The sequence below is a fragment of the Gadus macrocephalus genome, chromosome 8 (genome assembly GCF_031168955.1).
Source record: "Gadus macrocephalus chromosome 8, ASM3116895v1".
NCBI classification, from domain to species: domain Eukaryota; kingdom Metazoa; phylum Chordata; class Actinopteri; order Gadiformes; family Gadidae; genus Gadus; species Gadus macrocephalus.
The window spans coordinates 735,224-761,423 of NC_082389.1; the positions used below are offsets into that span (position 1 = coordinate 735,224).

General features: G+C 49.2%; 2 protein-coding genes across 3 annotated transcripts; both read right to left on the bottom strand.

Moving 5' to 3' along the window:
- Positions 1 to 83: 83 nt before the first annotated feature.
- Positions 84 to 10,110, bottom strand: mcm6l (MCM6 minichromosome maintenance deficient 6, like). Of its 2 annotated transcripts, none has more exons than XM_060057902.1 (17): positions 9,768 to 10,108; positions 9,386 to 9,532; positions 9,116 to 9,226; positions 8,457 to 8,706; positions 8,094 to 8,259; positions 7,820 to 7,965; positions 7,126 to 7,276; positions 6,203 to 6,344; positions 5,647 to 5,788; positions 4,960 to 5,067; positions 3,380 to 3,535; positions 2,723 to 2,851; positions 2,264 to 2,425; positions 1,832 to 1,943; positions 1,200 to 1,385; positions 614 to 753; positions 84 to 256 (listed from the first exon to the last, which is right to left on the bottom strand). In XM_060057902.1, exons 1-17 carry the CDS (start codon positions 9,869 to 9,871, stop codon positions 140 to 142), a joined length of 2,469 nt encoding a protein of 822 aa, XP_059913885.1. In that variant the 5' UTR covers positions 9,872 to 10,108; the 3' UTR covers positions 84 to 139. The 2 variants fall into 2 exon arrangements, with proteins under 2 accessions (XP_059913885.1, XP_059913886.1); XM_060057903.1 differs by having other exon boundaries at positions 189 to 324; positions 9,768 to 10,110.
- A 1,469-nt stretch (positions 10,111 to 11,579) lies between these two features.
- Positions 11,580 to 26,195, bottom strand: LOC132462535 (cullin-1-like; the record flags this gene model as incomplete). The annotated part of the gene is made up of 18 exons (XM_060058090.1): positions 11,580 to 11,887; positions 12,158 to 12,271; positions 12,921 to 13,026; positions 13,180 to 13,262; positions 13,759 to 13,806; positions 14,010 to 14,102; positions 15,673 to 15,804; positions 15,913 to 15,989; positions 17,089 to 17,206; positions 17,684 to 17,815; positions 18,110 to 18,158; positions 18,764 to 18,870; positions 19,715 to 19,822; positions 20,155 to 20,285; positions 21,006 to 21,164; positions 22,822 to 22,989; positions 25,888 to 25,978; positions 26,151 to 26,195. Coding segments are annotated over 18 exons (1,842 nt in total), but the record flags the coding sequence as incomplete, so codon positions are not given.
- Positions 26,196 to 26,200: the final 5 nt, after the last annotated feature.

Below are 26,200 nucleotides of genomic sequence, written 5' to 3' on the forward strand. Positions count from 1 at the left end.
AAAGCGTAAAGTGATGGTCGAAAGACCTCGCCAGTTAGTCAATCCATAGCCTAAAATGAAATAATTTGACATCAGAAGACTAGTTATGCAAATACAATTTTTAATGTTATTTTTCAAAGCACAGATAAGAAAAAATGGGTTATTCTAATGTGTAGTTGGGATTGACCACCAAGACGGGGTCCTCTTCAGTCGTCGGAGCCTCCCCGTTCTTCGACTGTTTGAGGCCCGTTTGAGTCAGCTCAATAATGACGTGGTCCTGAACGGGTGGAGGAGAGAGAAGGCAACGTCTTAAAGCTACGCAACAGCGCCATCTCCTGCTTGACACTGAAAACGATATGCCTTGATCATCGATTTGTAATAGCAGGGCCGTAGCTCAGCTGTAGCTCATTAGGTTAATTAAGGATCTATTGGCGGGCTAGTGGCCATAATTAACGCCATGAGATACACTCATGTGATGTGCACCCCTGTGATTAAGGTGTAGAGAACTGAAGCAACTGTAAAGATTTGACATGCACAATACATTCAGAATATATGATCCAAGTTAAAATTGAAATGATGCGAAAAAGTATGCAGGGCATGAAGACATAGAATAACTCTTGACAGCATTTCTTACATAGTTGATGAGCCGGTGAAGGACTTTTTCAAACAGCGTTTTCTTTGAGATCAGCTCCTCCTCTGTTTCAATTTCACTTTCCATCTCTTTCAGATACCAGTTGACCAATTCACTCTTTTTCAAAGAACCCTCCTCATCGACTGTGGATGGAGAAATAAAAATCAACGCCATCTCCGACTGAAACGTATTCAAAGCATTCGCCTCAACTTGCATTAAAGATTCACATTGCAAAATGTTCTTCCTTGATCTAATGACCAAAAAAAAAAAAAAAAGATCCTCCATAAAGCAACATCAGCATGCATGCATTTTAAATGCGGTGGTTAAACCAATGGGTTAAAGTGGTTAAACCCAAATGAGACCACTCATGAACTGTGGTACCGTCATTCATCTCGAGTAGAAAGTCGTTATTAAAACTGGGTTTTCCCATAGATTTAGAGTCAGCCTGCCCTCAACAATATATCTAGAGCTGTACTTTGCCTACACATCAGCATATTGAAACACCAGTTATATCATGCACATTTACTTCTTATGCAGAGATCGTATAAGGTCCCCATTATATGCAGGTCAGAAAAAGGGTTGAACTCGCCCTCCTCCATCCTGTGCATGTGGAGGACGATGAGGTTGGAGATCTTGCGGTACTCTGCGAACGACATTTTCAAGACCGCCTTAGGGGCAGAGGTGCTCTCTGTGATTGGCTGTTGCTCCTTGTCCGTCACCGCTCCGTTGACCCCATTGGTTCCCTTCTCTCGGGCCTCGGCCGCATCGTTCTGGTCTGCAGAGGGAGAGCAGAGGGTGACTGAAGTCGTTTGGCCGTCACTGCTTCATGTTATTCTTTAAAGGCTAAGGCCCAATCCCTTTTCTACCCCTTACTTCCACTTATCCCTCCCCCTTGTTTTGAAGGGGTAAGGGGTAGAAATGGGATTGGGCCTAAATATAATCGCCTTTAAAAAAGGGCATTTATTGAAGTAGCTGCCACCATCTGTTAAAGGCTACATCTTAATGAGGGCCATATTACAATTCATTTTATGTAAGAAAAATAAAAAAACGTTACACAAACAAATTGATGTTATACAACGTCAGTGTTCTTTATTTCCCCCTCATCTGTACCCCAACAAGTATGACAAAACCCAAACTCATCGTTACCAGTATCTCGCCCTTATTCCCACCCCCTACGGGGGACACACACACACACACACACACACACACTTTCCCTAGTACCGTGAATCTCCTGCTCGTCTTCCTCGTTGTCAAAGTTGATGTCGGGAGAGTCCACGCGGATGATGGATTTGTTGAGCAGACGAAACGCCTCCTTCACGTGTTTGGGCTGGACCTGGGGACGAAGAGCGGGCTGGAGAGAAGGTCTCTGGGTTCGGCTCTTCACATTACAACTAGCAGGTTGGAACACCCATCGGGGGTGAACAAAGCAGTACCCCGTTCTACGCTACGACACCTTTCTAGTGCCGTGGTGCGACCGTCTTCTCCCAGACGCTGACCACCGGTCTAGCATCAGCTGGTCTCTGTGTACACTGCAACCGGCCGCTAATGGGGGGCACACGTGATTCAGAGACCAGTGAGGGGGTCTGGGTACCGGGCAGTGAGGGGGTCTGGGTACCGGGCCGGGGGGGGCCGGGCAGTGGGGGGGGCCGGTACCTCGTCGGAGCAGTACATGCGGGTCATGGCCTCAGACAGCCGCAGCATGCTCTCCAGCTGCCGCACCGTGATCCTCCAGGCCGACTTCATGCTGCCCGTGCTGTCCCTCTGCCGCAGCAGCTTGTACTGCTCCACCACGAACTCCCGGGCGGCGGGCGTGATCTGGGGGGGGGGGGGGGGGCCCGGTATTTATACGCCAGGACAATTATAATACTCTCACTCTGTAGCCCAAGCTCAGTGTTGAAACGTCACATCGAGACCATACACTTGCTTCAGTTCCGTCCAGGGCCGTCCTATGACGAATTAGCGGGAAAATCTACCCCTTTTCTATAACGTTAATATCATACTACACTAGGGTTCAATAGTGATGCAGACAACGAGAGTCCACAGAGCCTTAGAAAGTGGAGGAGCTGTATCAAAAGTTCATATAAAAAGAAAAAAAAAAAAATCACAACTGACCTTGGGTTGGAACTGCCTGGCAAAGAGGATATACCTCTGGACCTCATCCGGGGAGTACACCCTCTGCACAGACTCCATGTTCCTGCAGTGCAGGTCCACTATTCGCCGAGCGATGGCGTAGTCCGTCACCTGGGATACACATCACACAGGGAGCGTCACCTTAAACCACAGACAGACTTTACCAAAACAGAGACAGAACTGACACATTAAAACTGCAATTATTGGAACTGCAGCACTGCACACTAGATCTGTCAAACATAACAGGTTTGTTTATGTACGTGTGAGATTGGGCCCTTCACAGAGTGCAGGGAGTGTTTTGATAGAACCATACTTTAAACAAAATGAGAGGTAGGCATTTATCAGTTATAGAATGTGATACTATTGATTACATTATTGAAATAACCATCGACAAGCATTGACTAAAGATGATCAACTTATAATATAGAAGCTACCAGCTAATTCAAATGTCACACATTGTGACTTTAAATCCAGTGAGACCAGCCAGCAAAGATGGAGCGCTGAAACGTGTCTGACGGGTTAGGGTTAGAGCGCCCCCAGCTGGGGTGGCCCCCCCAGGTGGGGTGGCCCCCCCAGGTGCGGTGGCCCCCCCAGGTGCGGTGGCCCCCCCAGGTGGGGGGCTCTCTGGGCGCCGCCCACCTCATTACACTCGTCCACCAGGATGAAGAAGAGGTCGAAGCGGGACATGATGGGGGCGGACATGTTGATGTTCTGCTTCAGGGACTTTGAGCGGTTGTAGTGGCCGTCGATGGGGTTGGCCGCGGCCAGGATGGACGTCCGGGCGTTCAGCGTGGCCTTTAGAGAGGAAGCTAACGTTACCCTCCAGGCATTGGTCGGTCACTTCACACGGTGTTAAACTAACGTTACCCTCCAGGCATTGGTCGGTCACTTCACACGGTGTTAAACTAACGTTACCCTCCAGTCATTGGTCGGTCACTTCACACGGTGTTAAACTAACGTTACCCTCCAGTCATTGGTCGGTCACTTCACACGGTGTTAAACTGAAGTTACCCTCCAGTCATTGGTCGGTCACTTCACACGGTGTTAAACTAACGTTACCCTCCAGTCATTGGTCGGTCACTTCACACGGTGTTAAACTAACGTTACCCTCCAGTCATTGGTCGGTCACTTCACACGGTGTTAAACTAAAGTTACCCTCCAGTCATTGGTCGGTCACTTCACACGGTGTTAAACTAAAGTTACCCTCCAGTCATTGGTCGGTCACTTCACACGGTGTTAAACTAACGTTACCCTCCAGTCATTGGTCGGTCACTTCACACGGTGTTAAACTAACGTTACCCTCCAGTCATTGGTCGGTCACTTCACACGGTGTTAAACTAAAGTTACCCTCCAGTCATTGGTCGGTCACTTCACACGGTGTTAAACTAACGTTACCCTCCAGTCATTGGTCGGTCACTTCACACGGTGTTAAACTAAAGTTACCCTCCAGTCATTGGTCGGTCACTTCACACGGTGTTAAACTAACGTTACCCTCCAGTCATTGGTCGGTCACTTCACACGGTGTTAAACTAACGTTACCCTCCAGTCATTGGTCGGTCAGTTCATACGGTGTTAAACTAACGTTACCCTCCAGTCATTGGTCGGTCACTTCACACGGTGTTAAACTAACGTTACCCTCCAGTCATTGGTCGGTCACTTCACACGGTGTTAAACTAAAGTTACCCTCCAGTCATTGGTCGGTCACTTCACACGGTGTTAAACTAAAGTTACCCTCCAGTCATTGGTCGGTCACTTCACACGGTGTTAAACTAACGTTACCCTCCAGTCATTGGTCGGTCACTTCACACGGTGTTAAACTAACGTTACCCTCCAGTCATTGGTCGGTCACTTCACACGGTGTTAAACTAACGTTACCCTCCAGTCATTGGTCGGTCACTTCATACGGTGTTAAACTGAAGTTACCCTCCAGTCATTGGAGGGTACCTTCATACGGTGTTAAACTAAAGTTACCCTCCAGTCATTGGTCGGTCACTTCACACGGTGTTAAACTAAAGTTACCCTCCAGTCATTGGTCGGTCACTTCACACAGTGTTAAACTAAAGTTACCCTCCAGTCATTGGTCGGTCACTTCATACGGTGTTAAACTAAAGTTACCCTCCAGTCATTGGAGGGTACCTTCATACGGTGTCATGGTGACAATGTTAAAATGGTTCCTAGCATTTAGAGAGAGGCGAGTGAGTGGGGAGGGAGTGAGGGACCTTGATTCCGGCCTTGGTAATAGAGATGGTCTGCTGCTCCATAGCTTCATGAATTGCCACCTGGTCCTTCAAGTCCATTTTGTCAAACTCGTCGATACAGCACACCCCCTAGATACAGACGGAAACACAAATAAAACCCATCAGAATCAAGGCTACTGGCACACAAGGGAGCAGCTAATCACTTTAACACACAGACAGCATTAAACACAGGCTACGCCTGAATTACAGATCATGCATTCTCCGTGGTACAGGGCTGCAACGAATCTTCGATCGACAATCACATTTATTAAAATTTGTCTTGTTCAATTTCATAAAAATCGACCAAATTAATGAAGTACAAATGACAAAAAAGTGTGGCTAAATGTTGCACTTCAATTCAAATATTTGGGTCATGGATCATTATTAAAGGGATAGATGACGGGTGCTGGTTAAAGACAGGAGGAGGGGTACTGGTTAAAGACAGGAGGACGGGTCGTGGTTAACAGGTCGTGGTTAGTGGCAGGAGGACGGGTCGTGGTTAACAGGTCGTGGTTAGTGGCAGGAGGACGGGTCGTGGTTAACAGGTCGTGGTTAGCGTCAGGAGGAGGGGTAGTGGGGGTTAACAGGTCGTGGTTAGCGACAGGAGGAGAGGTCGTGGTCAACAGGTCGTGGTGAGCGACAGGAGGAGGTGGTCGTGGTGGTCAGTACGTTGTCAGCCAGCATGAGGGCTCCGGCCTCGATGACGAACTCGTGGGACTCTTCGTCCCGGACGACGGCGGCCGTGAGCCCGGCGGCGCTGCTGGCTTTGCCGCTGGTGTAGATCGCCCGCGGCGCGAAGTCCACCACGTGCCTGAGGTCGGGAGGGGACGGGAACACAGAGCAGAAACAAAGGTCCCGTACCATACCGCCAGGTGAGAGCGGGATTAGCCTTCACGAGCCGTTTAGGAAATCGGCCTCTTCTGACATCACATGCGGGCGCGTCTAGAGGTGCGCTGGATAGATCAGTACCAGCGTACCCAGTGGACTGGAGAGAACGTTGCTCATCTGTCCGTCACACATCTAGGTGGACACGCCCACTTGTTATAGCCAGAAGAGGCAGATTTTCCAAACGGCTAATCACACGCACACCTGGTGGTATACTGTCACCTTTATCACCAACCGGTTCCAATCCCATCAGTCTAGTCTGTTGAACTGATGGATGCAATCTAGAGACTCTTGCGGCACAATTTGAGGAAATTAAAAGGAGTGTGTGAACGGGTCGTACTTGAGGAACTGGCTCTTGGAGGTGCTGGGGTCTCCGACGATACAAATGTTGATGTCCCCCCTGAGGGATGTGCCCTCCATGGTCGTCTTGGCAACGCCGCCAAACAGCATCAGCAGGATACCACGCTTGATCTCATCGTTACCTGGCAACCCCGGGAGAGTCATTAAGTCAATTTCTCCCGTGGTAGAAAAAACTAAATTGGTTTAGTTTTACAAATGTAGGCTTGTTTTCTTCAAGTTGTGTTATCTAGCCCCCCCATATGTTAACCGGTGTTATCTAGTTCCCCTTTGTTAATCTCTTGCCTGCGGGAGGACCGGTCACAAGTTCCCTTTATCTCTACCAGAAAACCCCTGCATGTCAACATTTCCCCTCACATGACACATGGTGGTATACTGAACATAAGTGTTCAAGTGTTCTTTATTCTAGGCCTCTGCTAGAGGGGAGACTAGTGTATAAATAAGAACTTGAATAGGTTCATCTTCTAAAAATATTGAGGGCTTTTTATGAATTTAGACATCTCATCTGAATTGGACACTGCATCTCATAAAAGAAATTGCCAGAGAAACGTGAGAAAGATCAAACCATTATGCATGTACTTTACAGATTTTATGTAGGCTGATGGTTGGAATGTCAAATTATAGTACTACTTTAATTCAACCATAAAAAAAGCTGAAGGAGTAACCAGTGTTTGGTTAACCTTTTGTTAATTCAAATGTAGTTCCAACCATATTATGTGATTAATAAATATTAACGCTTTGGGAACACAATACGAGAATACTTCCAGCTGGAGTCATGAGGTGAGCATAACTAAAGATGCTCCTAAATGAGTCAAAAAGCCCAAATCACCGACTTGGTTGAAAAAAAAAAAAGGTAATTTCCCCCCCCCCTTTAGATCCTCTGTATCCCGTGAGGAGCTGGGTTACCGTGGATGGTGGGGAAGAGGCTGGTGCACAGGTTGTGGTAGAGGTTCTTGTCCTGGGTCATCTCAAACACCTTCTCCCACTCCTCCACCGTCATCTGGTTCTTCACGCTCTCAGCCGTCTGGTCCTCCTGTCGCAGGGCCTTCCCCCCAAACTGACCACACACACAACGTTACGATGACATTGGGCTGCACTGCATCAACGTCTTCATTTAGAGATAATCCTCCTCCTTTTGTACACGGCTACCACAAACACAGGGACAAACACGGGAGCTTCTCAGCTCGTCAGGGAGCATCCTGGGGGTGGGTGGGCTTGGGCAGGGCGATTAACCACATCTTTAGTGTGATTTCGATTTTTGCGCAAACGTTCTCCAAACTAATATAGTCGTGTTGAGATTATTTTTTAGATATTTTGATTTAAATGTATTTATTTTTTCATTAAATAGTTCGTAGATATTGCAGATCTGTTGCTGGATACATATTTGTACATTATTCTCGATTTGACCATTGTGTATTTTTTCGCGAGAAAGGCTGAATAAATGCATCATGTTCTCAAACTCAAAAACAATAGTTGGAATAAACGTGATTTCCATATTGACCAAAACAAAAATCCTGATTATGATTTTGTGTATAATCGAGCAGCCCTCGTGTAGGCCGATCACACAGGGTCAGACCGAAGGTAGTCCCCCCCCACTGACCCTTGGGTTGGTGGGGGCCACGTGAGAGGCCAGGAAGGCCAGTCGGTAGGACAGGTCCCGGACCCCCAGCGCCTTCAGGCCCGCCACGCCGTCCGCGTCGAAGCCCTCCCTGCCGGTCAGCCGGCTGCTGGTCTCTGAGCGCACGGCTGGGGGGGGGGGGGGGGAGACGAAGAGGAGGAGACGAAGAGGAAGGCACATCAGACGAGAACAGACTTCAGACGTGAATCAGGAGTCTGCTCCGTGAACGGGGGGGGGGGGGGGGGGGGGGGGGGACCTGCGGACGCCAGCGCAGACACGTCGGGCACCACGATGAGCGTGCCGGTGAAGTCGCTGTGGTCCCCCGCCTGGGCCGTCTCCACCGCCTCCGCCCGCAGGACCACCTCCACGCTGCGGGGGATGGAGCCCCGGGGTAGCTCCGCCTGCGTCTCCTGGATACGCACCTGGGGGGGGGGGGGGGGGGCATCATTAGAGAACACAAGTGCTCAGGTAAGGACTGAAACTGAAACTAAGTTACACAGGAGAGCCTTCATCACACACACACACTCACACACTCCGCGCTCTACCCGGAGAGCCACCCCCCCATAGGGGAGCTTTGGTAGCCAGTGAACTCCCATCACTCCATCCACTCCGAACACACCTTCTGGAAGTCCACGAAGCGCGACTTGTTGGCGTCCAGCATGAAGCGCTTGCGGTTGGCGCACACGGGGTTTTTGCAGATGTTGGGCTGCGTGTAGCGGAACTGCTGCTCCACGTCCTTGACGAGCGACTGGCAGTCCAGGCACAAGAAGGTGCCGCTGACCAGCTCGGGGTGCACGGGGTGCGTGCGCACCACCTGCCCGCTGATCCGCAGCAGCGAGCCGATACGAGCCGCCGTGAGCTCCCGGATCCTGGAGGGAGGGGGGGGGGGGGGGGGGGAAACGTACCACAGCGTGACCCTCCATTCATTGAACGAGGTGCAACGTGCAGGCCTCCTCCAGAACAGATACACAGTACACATCTCAGTCTGTGGCCGTTGGCACTTCATTTGGTGCCACAGAACTCGGTGATTGTATCCATTTTGTCTGAAATTTGAAGTAGGCCTCCGTACATCAATTATTCAAAAGAAAAAAAAACGTACAACAATAATTTTTTTTATAAACACAGCATGAGAAGAAGAATAACATTAACAAAAATTATTTTAAATAAACTCAAGTCAAGGGACCATTACTTTTTATTGCCACCAGAGAGATGCATGTCCTAAATGCCACCATATTGGTGTCGATCCGGAGTCCCGACACGTAAAGAAACAACGCTTACTTTTGTCTGGTCGGAAATTCAGAGAAGGCAACGTAGAACTCCTTAGACGCAGGGATGTTCCCGTGGTCTCTGGCAAAGTGCCGCACAGCCTGACACAGAAACGGGTAGACCCTGTAGGGCGGGAGAGTGGATCCTGTTGGAATCACACACACTGAAATGGCAATTATGTGGCATTCTTGAACCCAAACCGATGCAACATTCTGTAGGATACTCTTCTAAAAACAAACACGTGGGCGTGCGTGCGTGTGCGTGCGTGCGTCTGTGTGTAACCTGTAGTACTCCTCCTGAATGGTAGTGGCCAGCGGTTGGTTATACTGCTCAATGTTCACGAAGCTGACTGTCAGCGTGTTCCTCTCGGGACGGATGAGTTCCTCAGCGTCCGCCAGGTACACCAGCTCACCTGTCGGGCTCTGAAACCTGAAACAACCGCTTTCTGGTCAGTTCTACCTCGAGGTTATTGGTGCACAACAAATATCACAATGATCAATTCGGGAATATTCGGTGGAAACTGCAGACTTTTTTCATGTGAAGCACAATATTTAGACTCAATTAAATAGAAAGTATTCAAGGTAGATCGACTTCACACACACGCACGTCGGGTATGATTACCAAAATACGCCTTTATAGAGCAAGATCAGACCAAAATACTCACTCTTCCAGGAACTCCAAAAATAATTTCTGACATTTCTCAGACAATGCGTCTTTCACGTGGACGCCCCCGTCCGGCCCCGTGTCCGTGGAAAGTGCCGGATCCATCACGGCGCTGTTACTGGCGGAGGAGCAGCGAACACCGGCAGTGGACTACCGTGTACCTGGGTCTAAATCACTATGGTGGCGGTGGTGCAGGTGTGCTCACTAACCAACCGATTGAATTTATGAACTCCCCCTAACTTTTCAACAGCATATGACGCTTAATTGACACCTTGTCCAATGACTTGCTGTTGCTCCACGATGAGAAGCGTAGGTGACTTGTAAAGCTACTTGCATTACAGAACCCACCGAATTGACAAGATTTCCCCAATTTACAAACGTCAACATATGTTAAGATTAGTTCCTTGCAAGAAAATGTTTTCCATAAAAAAAATGAACGCCCACTTCGTCCCAAATTTTACAATATAGGCCTACGAGTTATTTCACATATTGTATTTTTATTTAGTCCTTTCAAAAGTTGCACAACAATACATTTGACACAGAGAGGCCCTCAGGGAATAACTAAGTTCCAATTATTATAATAAATATACACAAATATTTATAAAATAAGGTATTTATGTAGTCGTGTTCAAAGTAAAAGCAGACCTATAGGCTGGACATAAGAAGACATCACCAACATGTTTCTGTCAGAGTTGCCGTCGAGAATAGCACAAAATTCTGAAACATTTAACACATTAGAAAGTCTTCAGTTATAATAGTGCAATTGATATGCAATAAACTTATATTTATAGGTTTATAATACTAGGTCTGCACAGTGATGGAGAGGAAACTGGAGGCTTCCACACAGTGACGAGCTACTAGAGCATCTACATGAACATCTGCTCCACATTCAGGGTTCACTTCAGGAGCAACAAGACAACACAGAATGACAGGACGTCAGAGATTGTATTTACAAACTTTTTATTAATGTCCTTTTGATTCAACAAAAGACAGTTCACTTCCTTTATGATGACGCTTCAACATGGATGCCCTGCTTCAAACCAACAGATCACTTATATACACACACACACACACACATACACATATATATACGTATATATACACACACACGTATACATATACGTATATAAATATATATAAACACACACGCACACATTCACCTTTTGCTGAAGGAGTGTTTCCTGCTAACAACTCCCCTCCCAAAGCCGTTGAATTAAGCAAGCAAGCAACTCATTGATGTGTTTTGAGTGGCATGCAAAGTTCATGTAACTCAAGGTAAAGTTTATTAAGTAATTGCACTGTAAATGTCAAATTTACAAAGAGAGTGACAAGGTCTTCAGAGTGACATTGGTTGTCGGTAATATTTTCTTCCGTTAAAATATGTTCTATCTGTAGGCGTTTCTGGTCACTTCCTATGTGGGGGGTCGAGGGTGGGGTACTGACAACCACAACGCAGTCAGGTCCCGTGGCCAAGTTTAAAAACACTAACAATTACAGGGATATCCACCGTGGCAACCGGATTGCTTTTTGGTGCTCTGAACTTCCTTTCACATGTCTGTGTGCAGGGATATGAGTGTGTGTGTGTTTGTATGCATTTTGTAGAAGTATGTGGCCAAATCATACATCGGTAACACTAGATAAACCCCCCCCTGCTGGTCAAACCGATACTGCAGCAGGGAATGCACAACGTTTTGGAAAAAGTGTGTGTGTGTGTGTGTGTGTGTGTGTGTGTGTGTGTGTGTGTGTGTGTGTGTGTGTGTGTGTGTGTGTGTGTGTGTGTGTGTGTGTGTGTGTGTGTGTGTGTGTGTGTGTGTGTGTGTGTGTGTGTGTGTGTGTGTGTGTGTGTGTGTGTGTGTGTGTGTGTGTGTGTGTGTGTGTGTGTGTGTGTGTGTGTGTGTGTGTGTGTGTGTTCACAGGGCCTTAAAGAGGGGAGGCGCCCGTCAGTTGTGTTCCTAGCGCGAGGCCGGTGGGCGCCGGGGGTCTGGTATAAAAACAAACGGCTGAATGAAGGGGGGGGGGGGGGGGGGGGGAGGGGCCGCGTTAAGCCAGGTAGCTGTAAGTGTCTTTCTCCCCGTCGACGCGCTCCAGGTATTCCTTCTCGATGAGGATGTCGATGCATTTCTGGAGCAGAAGGGAATGGAGAACAGACGCGTCACCCTCAGGTACGCAGCTCGCTCTGAGGTGGTGAGGCCGTCCTCTCAGGTACACACAGACTAAACCCGGGCCCATTTCTTAGGTTATGTGTTTTTTTTGTGTGTTCAGGGTTATGGTGGCCCACTGCAAAATCAACCAGAGTTAAGATACCTATTATATCCTTCCTATATCCTTCCACTGACAGTAAGTGGGGTAGTAAAGAGTGCGAGTGTGTGATGTGTGTGCGCGTCCAAGCACCTTAATAACGGGAACCCTGGGTTTGAATCTGGATGACAGCTGGTTGAGGACCTCGGCCAGCAGCTGTTGGTGCTTCAGCACCTTCCTCATCTTCATGATCCTAACGATGGCAGCCTGGAGGTCAGAGGCGGGGGGGCAACACGCTGGGCGTCAGACAGTGGAGGAGCCGCGGCCCAGTAGTTCCCCGTAACGTTAGCGCTAATGCGGGAACTTTAACTCCATTTCCAAAGCAAGACAAGGGCTTCAGTCGGGGCTACAATATTAACACGGGACGGCACCTTTAATGATCCGTCACCTAGATAGGTTTATCTCATTTACTTTTAATGTTTAAAGGTGACACATTTTACCACCAGGTGTGAGGGTGATGAGTCGTTACAAGCCGTTGTCCCCCTAGATGTGTGCTGGATAGACCGGCCCGCCCAGTGGACTGTACCAAACGCTGCTCATCTATCCGTCACACGTCTAGGTGGACACGCCCACTTCTGATGTCAAAAGGGGACGATTTTCAAAACGGCTTGTAACGGCTAATCGCACTCACACCTGGCGGTATAATACATCACCTTTAAACTCTTTCACATGTTTTCCTACAGTCTGTCCCGATTTCAGCTCATAAATGATGTCCTTATCCAATGCGGTTAACAGTAGATAAGCACAGAATGCCATTTTATTCATTTATAATGTTTGTTACACCACATTGAGCCTGGGGAAATGTCATTACGGGATCACTCTGCAGTCTGACTCGTAACACTGAGGGAAAGCGCACCTGTATTAGTAACTTCCTGTCTTCCTCGATGTTCTTGTGTGTGGTTTCCTGTTCCTGTTTCTGCTCCGTCTTCATTGGCACGTTTATATTCACCCGCAGTTTCTTACTACAGTGGGAGACAATTAGCGTGCGTTTAATGAGCCGGTTCTTCATCCGGACGCCCCAAAGAAAAAGAAAGAACAAGCTTCTTTTTTGCACAAATACTGAAGAAGGAAGGAAGGTGAAAAAACTAAGACATTAGAAGTCGGCTTGAACTTACTTCTTATACCCTAGGAAGAGTTTAATAACGGTTTCTGGTTTGAAATCTGCCTCGTCCATATTGGTACCATCATCCTCAAGCACCTTGAACACACAGACATACACAGATATGAAGGGTTGCTGCGAACAGCCAGGCTAAGCATCGCCAGGCTGACGGTGGCCAGCACGGCCGTTCCTCACACACCAAGCAGCGGTCCTACCGAGCCATCGGGCACTGTGCAACGTGTAACACAACACCTCATGGATTATTAAGAGGCCAATCCCAATGGGAGTCTGTAAACCGTTCTACACTCCTTGCCAAGTACAAAACATTCTGGTGTGTTGAGTCATTTTGGATAAAGTACATACTCTACAATTTACAAAGCCTGCATCAGGAGAAATGTCAGACATCCGTCTGACACTGCAATAGCAGCAAATGTATGCAAGACATGCATTCTGATCCAGCCTAGGAATCCAAACGATCCATAGGCATCAATCGTAAACTATGACGTATAGCATGTTCTTCTCTGGTTGTCGTGGTGTTACATGAACTTCAAGCATTCGGTGTAAGATTCCTTGTCAATAAGGCGCAGGCACCTACCAGAAGTTTGGACTTCAACAGGATCTGCAGCACTTGCGACAGGATGTCCTGAAAGCAGAGCATGAACGAGACCTCGTCAGATGCACACACACACACACACACACACACACACACACACACACACACACACACACACACACACACACACACACACACACACACACACACACACACACACACACACACACACACACACACACACACACACACACACACACTTTCTGGATGAGTGAAAGGAGCGCTCTGCTTACGATCTTGATGTGCGTGCTGTCGGTGAGCTGCTGCACCGTGTAGAGGTCCTCGGCGTTGTACTGCAGCAGGATGGCCATCTGGAAGGTGGACGCCTGAGGCACACAGAGCCACCATCACAACGTGAACACGGCCGACACACAGAGCCACCATCACAACGTGAACACGCTCCGACACACAGAGCCACCATCACAACGTGAACACGCTCCGACACACAGAGCCACCATCACAACGTGAACACGCTCCGACACACAGAGCCACCATCACAACGTGAACACGCTCCGACACACAGAGCCACCATCACAACGTGAACACGCCCACACACAGAGCCACCATCACAACGTGAACACGCCCACACAGAGCCACCATCACAACGTGAACACGCCCACACAGAGCCACCATCACAACGTGAACACGCTCCCACACACAGAGCCACCATCACAACGTGAACACGCTCCGACACACAGAGCCACCATCACAACGTGAACACGCTCCGACACACAGAGCCACCATCACAACGTGAACACGCTCCGACACACAGAGCCACCATCACAACGTGAACACGGCCGACACACAGAGCCACCATCACAACGTGAACACGGCCGACACACAGAGCCACCATCACAACGTGAACACGGCCGACACACAGAGCCACCATCACAACGTGAACACGCTCCGACACACAGAGCCACCATCACAACGTGAACACGCCCACACAGAGCCACCATCACAACGTGAACACGCCCACACAGAGCCACCATCACAACGTGAACACGCCCACACAGAGCCACCATCACAACGTGAACACGCCCACACAGAGCCACCATCACAACGTGAACACGCCCACACAGAGCCACCATCACAACGTGAACACGCTCCGACACACAGAGCCACCATCACAACGTGAACACGCCCACACACAGAGCCACCATCACAACGTGAACACGCCCACACAGAGCCACCATCACAACGTGAACACGCCCACACAGAGCCACCATCACAACGTGAACACGGCCACACAGAGCCACCATCACAACGTGAACACGCCCACACACAGAGCCACCATCACAACGTGAACACGCCCACACAGAGCCACCATCACAACGTGAACACGGCCACACAGAGCCACCATCACAACGTGAACACGCCCACACAGAGCCACCATCACAACGTGAACACGCCCACACACAGAGCCACCATCACAACGTGAACACGCCCACACAGAGCCACCATCACAACGTGAACACGCTCCGACACACAGAGCCACCATCACAACGTGAACACGGCCGACACACAGAGCCACCATCACAACGTGAACACGCCCACACAGAGCCACCATCACAACGTGAACACGCCCACACAGAGCCACCATCACAACGTGAACACGGCCGACACACAGAGCCACCATCACAACGTGAACACGGCCGACACACAGAGCCACCATCACAACGTGAACACGGCCGACTGGTGTCAGGGTGGGCGTGACGGAATTTGATTTGACTATTGATACATTTGGAAAGTATAATGCGCTGCTTTTATCACGCCACACTCTTAGCGCGCGCACACACACACACACGCACGCACACGCACGCACGCGTTGAGGTTAGGTATCTTGCCCTGCACTGCCACCGTGCCGATTGGCCCTGAGGTTCATCGGGGGGGTACCTGCAGGGTGTAGCGGTTCTTGAAGCAGTTGGTGACCAGCTCGCCCTTGGACAGGTGGTACAGCCAGGTCAGCTTGCGGCCGCTGTGGCGGCTGGCGTAGAAGGCGGTGAAGCGCTGGTAACTCCGCTCCAGCTGAGGGGGAAGGAGACCCGTTAGTACCCCGCCCGCGTTAGTACCCCGCCCGCGTTAACACCCCCCCACCCCCGGTAATGCCCCCCCCGTGGTGCAGTAGAGCTTTACCTCTGAGGGGAGAGCGAAGGTACAGGACTGCTGGAAAGGCCACGAGCCGGAACTGAGCACCTGGATGCTGAAGTCCACTGACACACACACACACACACACACACACACACAGTAAGTGGTCTGCATTCATAGCGCCTTTCTAACCAGCGGCCTCTCAAAGCGCGTCACATTATCACCCCACGTTCACCCCCCCCTGCACACCCACGGCGCTGTCACCCTGCAGGGCGACAGCCAGTCGGGGTGAGGCGTCTCGCTCAGGGACACCTCGACACTCCGCTCGGAGGAGCCGGGGATCGTACTGACCTCCGCCGGGTTACCAGCCGCCCCGCCACACGCCGCCACACGCCGCCACACGCCGCCACACGCCGCCACACGCCGCCACACGCCGCCCCGCCCCGCCACACGCCGCCACACGCCGCCACACGCCGCCACACGCCGCCCCGCCCCGTGAGCCACACGCCGCCACACGCCGCCACACGCCGCCCCGCCACACGCCGCCACACGCCGCCCCGCCCCGCCACACGCCGCCACACGCCGCCACACGCCGCCCCGCCCCACGCCGCCACACGCCGCCACACGCCGCCCCGCCCCGCCACACGCCGCCACACGCCGCCCCGCCCCGCCACACGCCGCCACACGCCGCCCCGCCCCGCCACACGCCGCCACACGCCGCCCCGCCCCGCCCCGCCCCACGCCGCCACACGCCGCCACACGCCGCCACACGCCGCCACACGCCGCCACACGCCGCCACACGCCGCCCTGCATCAGGATCTTTGTTCTACTTGTGTGAACCTTATTTCCTCCCTGCAGGTCACTGGTGAACTCATTTTATAGAGAGCTTCAAGCAATCCAACGATGAAGTATTCTTTAAGTAAATCTAGACTATAGAAGAATATAGAATAATTACATTTGGAAAGGGAATGATGCATTATTAACAATGAAACAGCTCTTTCTTATATCATGCATTATTCATTAAACCAGCCGTAGACACAGCGCACGGATCCATATCCCTGACTGTACCGCGAGCGGTCTGTATCCTGGAGGCAGATATCATAGCGAGTGACTAAGCCTTTATTAGATTAGATTGAATACTTGCCAACACGGGCAGGAAATCCACCACCGGTTTTATTTGTGACTCAATATGGAAACAGAAAGAAAAGCGAGCCGAACACTTACAGTCTAAGGGGTCGGAGTTGAGCAGGTGCTTCTTGAACTGTTCGTTGAGGTCTTTGCTCACTCCGATGTCCTGGAACATGCGCTGCAGTTTCGACGTGTACTCGAAGCCACACGCTTGCTGTTGAAGGACAGAAGCGAGGAAATGAAGCCACACATTCTGAATGCCTCATTCCTCAATAATGGAGCTATAGGAAGCAAGTCAAGTTTATTTATAAGGCACATTTAAAAAACGTTTTCACTGGCCAAAGTGCCGTACATGGTGCAAAGAGGCATATAAAAGAACACATACCACATACATAGACAGTACATGAAAAAACATAAAAATAAACAACATATCACAAAAGGGGAGGAACGGCCAGAGAGAAGAGGTGTGTTTTGAGCCTAGATTTAAAAATGGTGTCGGAAGGAGCGTCTCTAATTGAAGGCGGCGGTTCGCTAGGGACAAATACAATGGAGGACGCCAATTTGAGCGAAATCTGATTCGGCCCAGATATCATCCCATGGCCGCCTCACACATGGCACACAGTGTGTACGTAGAGCTCCCCCAGACTGAGCAGGAAGTATTGAGGTCCACGTGTCATCATGGAGGTCCTACCTTGAGCTTGGAGATCATACTGGCCTCGGCGTCGTCACTGGCGCTGTTCTGGTGAACCAGCCTCTTGGCCAGCATTTTGGCGTAGAACTTCTGAAAGACGTCCTTGTCTTCTATGTACTTGAACACCACCATCTGACCACAGATTAAAATAGCAGAGAGGTCGCGTGATGGCAACGGTTCTGGGACGTTGCCTTCGCACTCAGAGAGTCGAGGATTTCACTCAAATACCTTCTAAATTCTCTAGTATCACTGGAAGCTACAACACGCTTTAAATGAATTGCACTTTCCCATCAGCAGGTATAAATCACACTGGTTGTACTCAGACTGGTAGTCGACAGATATCCCCAATCAGCGAGTTATTCCATGACAATGGCGACATCCTCAAAAACATCAAACTTTCTCCATCAAACGACAGGTCTCACTCACCACCTGATTGAGCGTGTCTTCAAGTTCCGCCTCCTCTGGGTTCTTTGAGCTGTGGACACAATAACACCGATGTAAAAAACACAGAAGAAGAACACGGATATAACGCAATATCACACAGGACACACATTCTTGCAATCCTAATGTGGTGCGACAACTGGCATGTATTGTGAGTTATGTGCTCAACTATTTAACCAAATACGCCTCAACTTCAAGGATAGGTTAGCATGGAAAACGATGTGATGAATCTTAATGTATCGCAATGTATTGATCAAGGAACCGACTGGTTTCCTAACGCATTCAGATTTCTCCAAAAAAATTTTTTTTATCAAAAGCTTTTACAGAAAAATCTCTTTGAAAACAAATTTCACACCATAAATACATTAAACCAACAATCCAACTGAATTGAGTCTAGGTGTGTTGTGGTTCAAGCTGTTTTTACAGGTACACACATTTTTGGTTTCTAACTTCATTACATTTAATTTGATAATGTCGAAAGCTTTGGAGCGAGTTGGTTACATTTATAGTCATGGCACGTCACTTCTGCGGTTGAATTGGTTCAGGGCCCTATATTGTGGCCTGTGAGGCATTGTGAGGCTGGACGTGTGATTCAGGGCTGTGTGCCCTGCAGTGCAGAAGGCCCGTGCTGGGACCGACCTCTTCTTCAGCAGGGAGTCACAGTAGCGGGCCAGCAGCTCCGGGGACTTGCTGGACGACTGGACCATCTTGGTCACAGCGTTGTTGTTGATGAACCGCCCGCAGGCCTGAAGGGGGAGCAGACCCAGAGCGAGAGAGAGACAGAGACAGGGAGACAGACCCAGAGCGAGAGAGAGAGACAGAGAGGGAGGGAGAGACAGAGAGAGAGAGAGAGAGACAGAGAGGGAGGGAGGGGGGGACAGAGAGAGAGAGAGAGGGAGAGGGAGGGGGACCCAGAGCGAGAGAGAGAGACAGAGACAGAGAGACAGAGAGGGAGGGAGGGACAGAGACAGAGACAGAGAGAGAGACAGAGAGGGAGGGAGGGACAGAGAGAGAGACAGAGAGGGAGGGAGGGGGGGACAGAGAGAGAGAGAGAGCGGGAGAGGGAGGGGGACCCAGAGCGAGAGAGAGACCGAGAGGAGAGGGAGAGGGGGACAGAGAAAGAGACAGAGACAGACAGAGACAGAGACAGACAGACAGACAGACAAAGAGGAAGGGGCAAAATAGTTCACATTGGTTAAATAAAGAGCATGTGATGCAATTGTATCGTTCAAAAGGAGACGCGCACATTTCGTAAGGATACAGTGCAATGTGGAACTTCAGAAAGACCAAGATTTTACAACGTTATATTGAGAATATTATAAATAACATTTAAAAGCCTTCATAATAAAAAAAATATTCAGAAAGGCATAACCAAATAAGGTTTATTAAAAAAAAATATATATATATATATATATATATATATATATATATATATATATATATATATATATATATATATATATTCTGTATTGTTATTGTGTGGATAGGACACCGGTGGTATGCTGAAGTGGGACTGAACAATGGGGGCTTCATGGTCGGGCCCCCCAGCACTGCCGCCTGTCGAGGGTAAAGGGGGCCCCGGGGCCTCACCTTGTCCAGAGACGCCACGAAGCCCGCGTCGTTGTTGAAGGCCGACATGACCAAGGCGTTGTACTTCTTATGCACGTCCAGGATGGTCTGGACGTACATCTTGGGGTCCTGAAAGAGACAGGTGACAGCCGTCAATCACTCGGCCCCAGAAACTGGGTCAATACAAGCCAGCATTCCTTAAAGTGTAATTCCGGCGAATATTGAACGCAGGGTCTTTGTGCTGGCTTGTAAACCAATCAAATAAGCCCTCCTGATACTTTTGTCATTGAAAATCAAGTATAGGGTTTGCCCGGCGCGATGTCCGGCCTCCATGTTACTGGCTAGGGGCACAGCTCACGCTGCAGACCAAAGACCCTGGGTTTGATGTTGGCCGGAGGTACCCCTTAAGGGTCGAGGAGTGAGGGAGGGCTCGGTGCGGCCCCCCAGAGGGGGTGTCTTACGTTGAGGGCCGAGTCGCCACACTTCTCGATGGCGGCCAGGCCCTGGTTGAAGATGTGCGTCTCCAGAAGCTTCTTCAGCTCCCCCAGGCCGTCGGCGATCCGGGACACCAGGTTGTACATGCGGCCCAGGTCTGGGGAGGGGGGGGGGGGAAGAACAATCTGTGGTGTGTCTCAAGGGGAACACGTTATGAAGAGTGTTTGCATCACATGACCATCCCCGCAGATGGTAGACCCACCCCCCACGGTTTCATTCAGGGAGGGGTCCTTACAGGACATACGCATTGCAATGTGTCAATCATTTGATTCAAAGGAAAACGTGTGCGCTGTAAATAGGAAACACCAATCATATCTTAGCGTATCTGAAAGAAGAACTGGATTTCCAGTCATAGTCTCTGAGTAAACGTGGTTCAGTGAAGGGCAGTCCGAGCCCTGATAACAGAGGTTTGAGAAGAGGCCACACCTCCAATCATCTCCTCTTTGCCATTAGGATTATTAAAGTGAGAATGGAGAAATTACTCACGATTGCGTGGTTATCCATTACCCAATAAAAAACAACCTTAAAAATAGTTATTTGCACCTTGTTATGTCACCCAGTTGAGGAAAAGCTTTATACAATCATTTCATGGCCATTAAGGACTTGGACTTGCTGTTATTGTGCACATGACAAATAAACTTCAACCTTGATCCATTTCCCAGCAGTCAGTGCACCACTTGATCCTTCCCTCCTCCCCCTCTCTCTCTACCCCTCCCTCTCTCCCCTCCGTCTCCCTCCTCCCTCTCCCTCTCTCTCTCTCCCTCCCTCCTCCCCCTCTCTCTCTCTCCCTCCCTCTCCCTCTCCCCCCCCCCCATACCTTCGTTCTTGTCGGCGTCCAGCAGGTTCTGGAACTCGGTGTGGAAGATCTCCAGGTGCTTCTCGATGAGGACCTGCTCACACTTGCGGGCAAGTTCGTCCTGGGTGGACTCGTGGAGGTAGACCTGGACCCGGCGCTGCTCCTCCAGGAGACGGCCCTCTGCCTGCAGGGGAAGACCACGGGGGGTTAGACACTGAGACCACCGGGGGTTAGACACTGAGACCACCGGGGGTTAGACACTGAGACCACCGGGGGTTAGAGACTGAGACCACCGGGGGTTAGACACTGAGACCACCGGGGGTTAGACACTGAGACCACCGGGGGGTTAGACACTGAGACCACCGGGGGTTAGACACTGAGACCACCGGGTTAGACACTGAGACCACCGGGGGTTAGACACTGAGACCACCGGGGGTTAGACACTGAGACCACCGGGGGTTAGAGACTGAGACCACCGGGGGTTAGAGACTGAGACCACCGGGGGTTAGAGACTGAGACCACCGGGGGGTTAGAGACTGAGACCACGGGGGTTAGACACTGAGACCACCGGGGGTTAGAGACTGAGACCACGGGGGGTTAGACACTGAGACCACCGGGGGTTAGACACTGAGACCACCGGGGGTTAGACACTGAGACCACCGGGGGTTAGACACTGAGACCACCGGGGGTTAGACACTGAGACCACGGGGTTAGAGACTGAGACCACGGGGTTAGACACAGACCACCACGGGGTTTGACACAGGGCTGCTGCATTATGGAACAAAATCATAATCACGATTATTTTGGTCAATAATGAAATCCCCATTATTGAAACGATTATTTTTGAGTTTGAAAACATGATGTATTTATTCAGCATGTCTTTCCCAAAAAAAACACTTTGCAACTGAGAACTGAGAAAAAATAAATAGATAGTTTGACGCTAAAATTGAAATCGCGATCAAAATTCGATTAATGGCCCAGCCCGAGTTAGACCCCCTCCCTCACATCGGCCGGCCGGGACACTTGCCCGTTTAGACGCTTACACTTGGTCTAATGGTCAATAATGTTTAGCTTTTCAATAATGTAACATTTTCTTTCAGTAATGTTGAGATCAACTGTTTTTAATGCTGACATTCATTTTTTTGCAATTCATTAACATTGGTAATAGTCATATTGGGTATGTTGATTTATTTTGTGAAGATGATGTTATTGATTGTTTATTATATACTGTATATACTCATTTGATTAATTATTTATACTACAGTTCTGTGCTTCGGTATTCCCCACCAGGAATGAGTAAAGTAGCATCTCCTATAACGCCCAGTGTACGGGTCATCACACAGCAGCAGCAACCAGTGAAACACAAACCCAGTGGGGCCTACGTTCCCCGCTAGTGTCAACGGAGAGGCGTGATGCTATGCTGGCTGCACTCTCGCCTCAACACCCGTTCTTCTGCGGACTTCTTGGGCAGCAGCCTTCGTAGGTCAAGGGTCATTTAAAGACGGAGTGGAACCATTTAAAGGTGTCATATTATACCACCAGGTGCGAGTGTGATTAGCCGTTACAAGCCCATTTGAAAATCTGCCTCTTCTGACATCACAGGTGGGCGTGTCCACCTAGATGTGTGCTGGGTAGATCAGTCTACCAGCCTACCCAGCGGACGGTAGCAGACGTTGCTCATCTATCCGTCATACATCACAGGTGGACACGCCCACCTGTGATGTCAGAAGAGGCTGGTTTTCAAAACGGTTTGTAACGGCTAATCACACTCACACCTGGTGGCATGATCTGGGACCTTTAAAATCCCACCATGGTGGTGAGACAGGGCGGGAGGGACTTGCCTTCTTCATGTACTCAGTGACGGGGTTCTGCTGGAGGAACTCTGTGCTCTCCCGGGTGTAGAAGCGCTCCGTGTCCGCCAGGAACTGGCTCTCAAAGTACTCCTTGTACACCGACAGCGTGGGGCCCTTGGCGAACGTGTCGTCCTCCTTCAGACCCAGCTCCACTGTTGGGGGGGGGGGGGGGGGATCGGTCAGTCATTGAATTCATCCGTCACTGAACCATTGATTTGATTCCACAGGGCGTTGTCAATACGGAGCAAGGGGTAGGAAACTTGCAAAACCCTTTCCCTAGTTTCCAATTCTAAAAAAAGATTTTTGGAATTCATCAGTGCATTTTGATTATGTGTATTGGCTGCTTGCATTATTATGTATATGTTGTTTGTGTTATGCATGCATGCATGGCACATTCACATTGACTACTGGGACAGAATGGAATACTAGTTTAGATAACAGTCTAGATACGGACACAAATCCAAAGTCATGTTTGTGCGCTGCTTAAAATACATCATTGCATATTCTTATCTGAAGAACGTTGGTCCAAATGAACACTGAATATTTTGTGTTCATTTATGGAGTGGTGCCAACATCAATATTAAGGTATTAGGTGCTAAACACGCTGTATTGTATGGAGGGCAATTTTTTAGTTTTTGAAGAAGAAATAGGATCAATGCCTGGAAAACTATCAGTGTTACCATTATGTTTTAAATTCAAATTCATTCTAGATGTATTTTTGAAATCCTTTGAGTGCCTGCATGGCCACAAGCATATATATTATGTTTGATTTATAGAGGGTTACTGTGTTATTGGCCTCATCCCTCAATCTACAAACAAACAACAATAATACACGTTTAAAATAGCAGCCTCATTTCATCCTTGATCCTAAAGCCAGAACATGAGTTAAGAGCCAACCCAGTGTGCCAGATTCAAGCATAGCCCAGGGCACGACCCTACCGTATGAAGCATAGCATGACCCTACCGTATGAAGCATAGCATGAAGCTACCGTATGAAGCATAGCACGACCCTACCGTATGAAGCATAGCACAACCCTACCGTATGAAGCATAGCACAACCCTACCGTATGAAGCATAGCACGACCCTACCGTATGAAGCATAGCATGACCTTACCGTATGAAGCATAGCACGACCCTACCGTATGAAGCATAGCACAACCCTACCGTATGAAGCATAGCACGACCCTACCGTATGAAGCATAGCACAACCCTACCGTATGAAGCATAGCACGACCCTACCGTATGAAGCATAGCACGACCCTACCGTATGAAGCATAGCACAACCCTACCGTATGAAGCATAGCATGAAGCTACCGTATGAAGCATAGCACGACCTTACCGTATGAAGCATAGCACAACCCTACCGTATGAAGCATAGCATGAAGCTACCGTATGAAGCATAGCACAACCCTACCGTATGAAGCATAGCATGAAGCTACCGTATGAAGCATAGCACGAACCTACCGTATGAAGCATAGCACGACCCTACCGTATGAAGCATAGCACGACCCTACCGTATGAAGCATAGCATGACCCTACAGTATGAAGCATAGCACAACCCTACCGTATGAAGCATAGCATGAAGCTACCGTATGAAGCATAGCACGACCTTACCGTATGAAGCATAGCACAACCCTACCGTATGAAGCATAGCATGAAGCTACCGTATTAAGCATAGCACGACCCTACCCTATGAAGAAAAGCATGAAGCTACCCTATGAAGCATAGCATGACCCTACCGTATGAAGCATAGCACGACCCTACCGTATGAAGCATAGCATGAAGCTACCGTATGAAGCATAGCACGACCCTACCGTATGAAGCATAGCATGAAGCTACCGTATGAAGCATAGCATGACCCTACAGTATGAAGCATAGCACGACCCTACCATATGAAGCATAGCATGACCCTACAGTATGAAGCATAGCATGACCAGTGTTTCCCACAGACCAAGGACCAATGTGTGGTGCGCGGGGGGGGGGGGTGGCAGCGCAGGCGCAGCACGGCGACGCGGCCGTCAGTGAGTGTGCATGTAACTCCGCGTTTACATGCGGACACATCTGATTCGCATAGATGTGGAAGAACAGCTCAATCGGAATAGAAAAGTATCATATATATACGCCTCAATCGGTTCGGAATACAATTCTATGCGGAATAGAATAGGTGGTGTAGTCCGCTATAAATACTTCCGATTAGTTTGGGGTTTAACTTGGAGCAGCTTCAGTAGTTCGCAATTGGTCCACTCCGTCTGTACTTTAATGCACACCGAACATTACCGCTGTCAAGGAAATTGGATTTATTGCCTGATTCACGTCTTTGATATTATCACTCCGTAGTAGTTAAAGTAGTCCGGTAACTTATCAACCCCAGTGTGTCCGGTTGCTAAGCGACGGGTGACATCGGTGGGTTCATGTGTTAGCATCGTCGCTCTCGCTCCGTGTGTGTGTGTGTGTGTGTGTGAATGACGGGGAGAACGAGTGCTATGCAGAGATGAATGGACGGAACGATTTTTAGATTTCCAAATCGCGTTATTGAAAAAATAAATAAAAAAAATTCTTTTTTAATACAATAAAAAATAAATAAAAAAAAGACAATCAATTCGTGGCGCTCGATGTTGATTCTGTGGCGCCGCAACACACAATGGTCTATGTATGGGAAACACTGATGACCCTACAGTATGAAACATAGCATGACCCTACCGTATGAAGCATAGCATGACCCTACCGTATGAAGCATAGCATGACCCTACCGTATGAAGCATAGCATGAAGCTACCGTATGAAGCATAGCATGACCCTACAGTATGAAGCATAGCATGAAGCTACCGTATGAAGCATAGCATGACCCTACAGTATGAAGCATAGCATGAAGCTACCGTATGAAGCATAGCACGACCCTACCGTATGAAGCATAGCATGACCCTACAGTATGAAGCATAGCATGAAGCTACCGTATGAAGCATAGCACGACCCTACCGTATGAAGCATAGCATGACCCTACAGTATGAAGCATAGCATGACCCTACAGTATGAAGCATAGCATGACCCTACCGTAGGACTGCACCACTCCACTGATCAGCCTGGTGTTGATGGTTTCCCCGTTACGCTCCTTCTCAATCAGCTTCAGAACAGCGTTGGTCACCTGCATTCAATCACACAAAAAGTTATTTTACAACATGAATTAAAAAGATATTTAATTCCTTCAATGAATTTCTGATTATTTTTTTCATTAATAAAACTGCTTCATAGTTTGCCTCTCTTTTTTGTTTAAAGGTTTTCCCAAAATATATCAGAAATGTTCACCCGCCACTCACCTGCTTGTTTAAGGGCCTAAAGAGACACTCCCTCCAGGTCACCAAGGCCA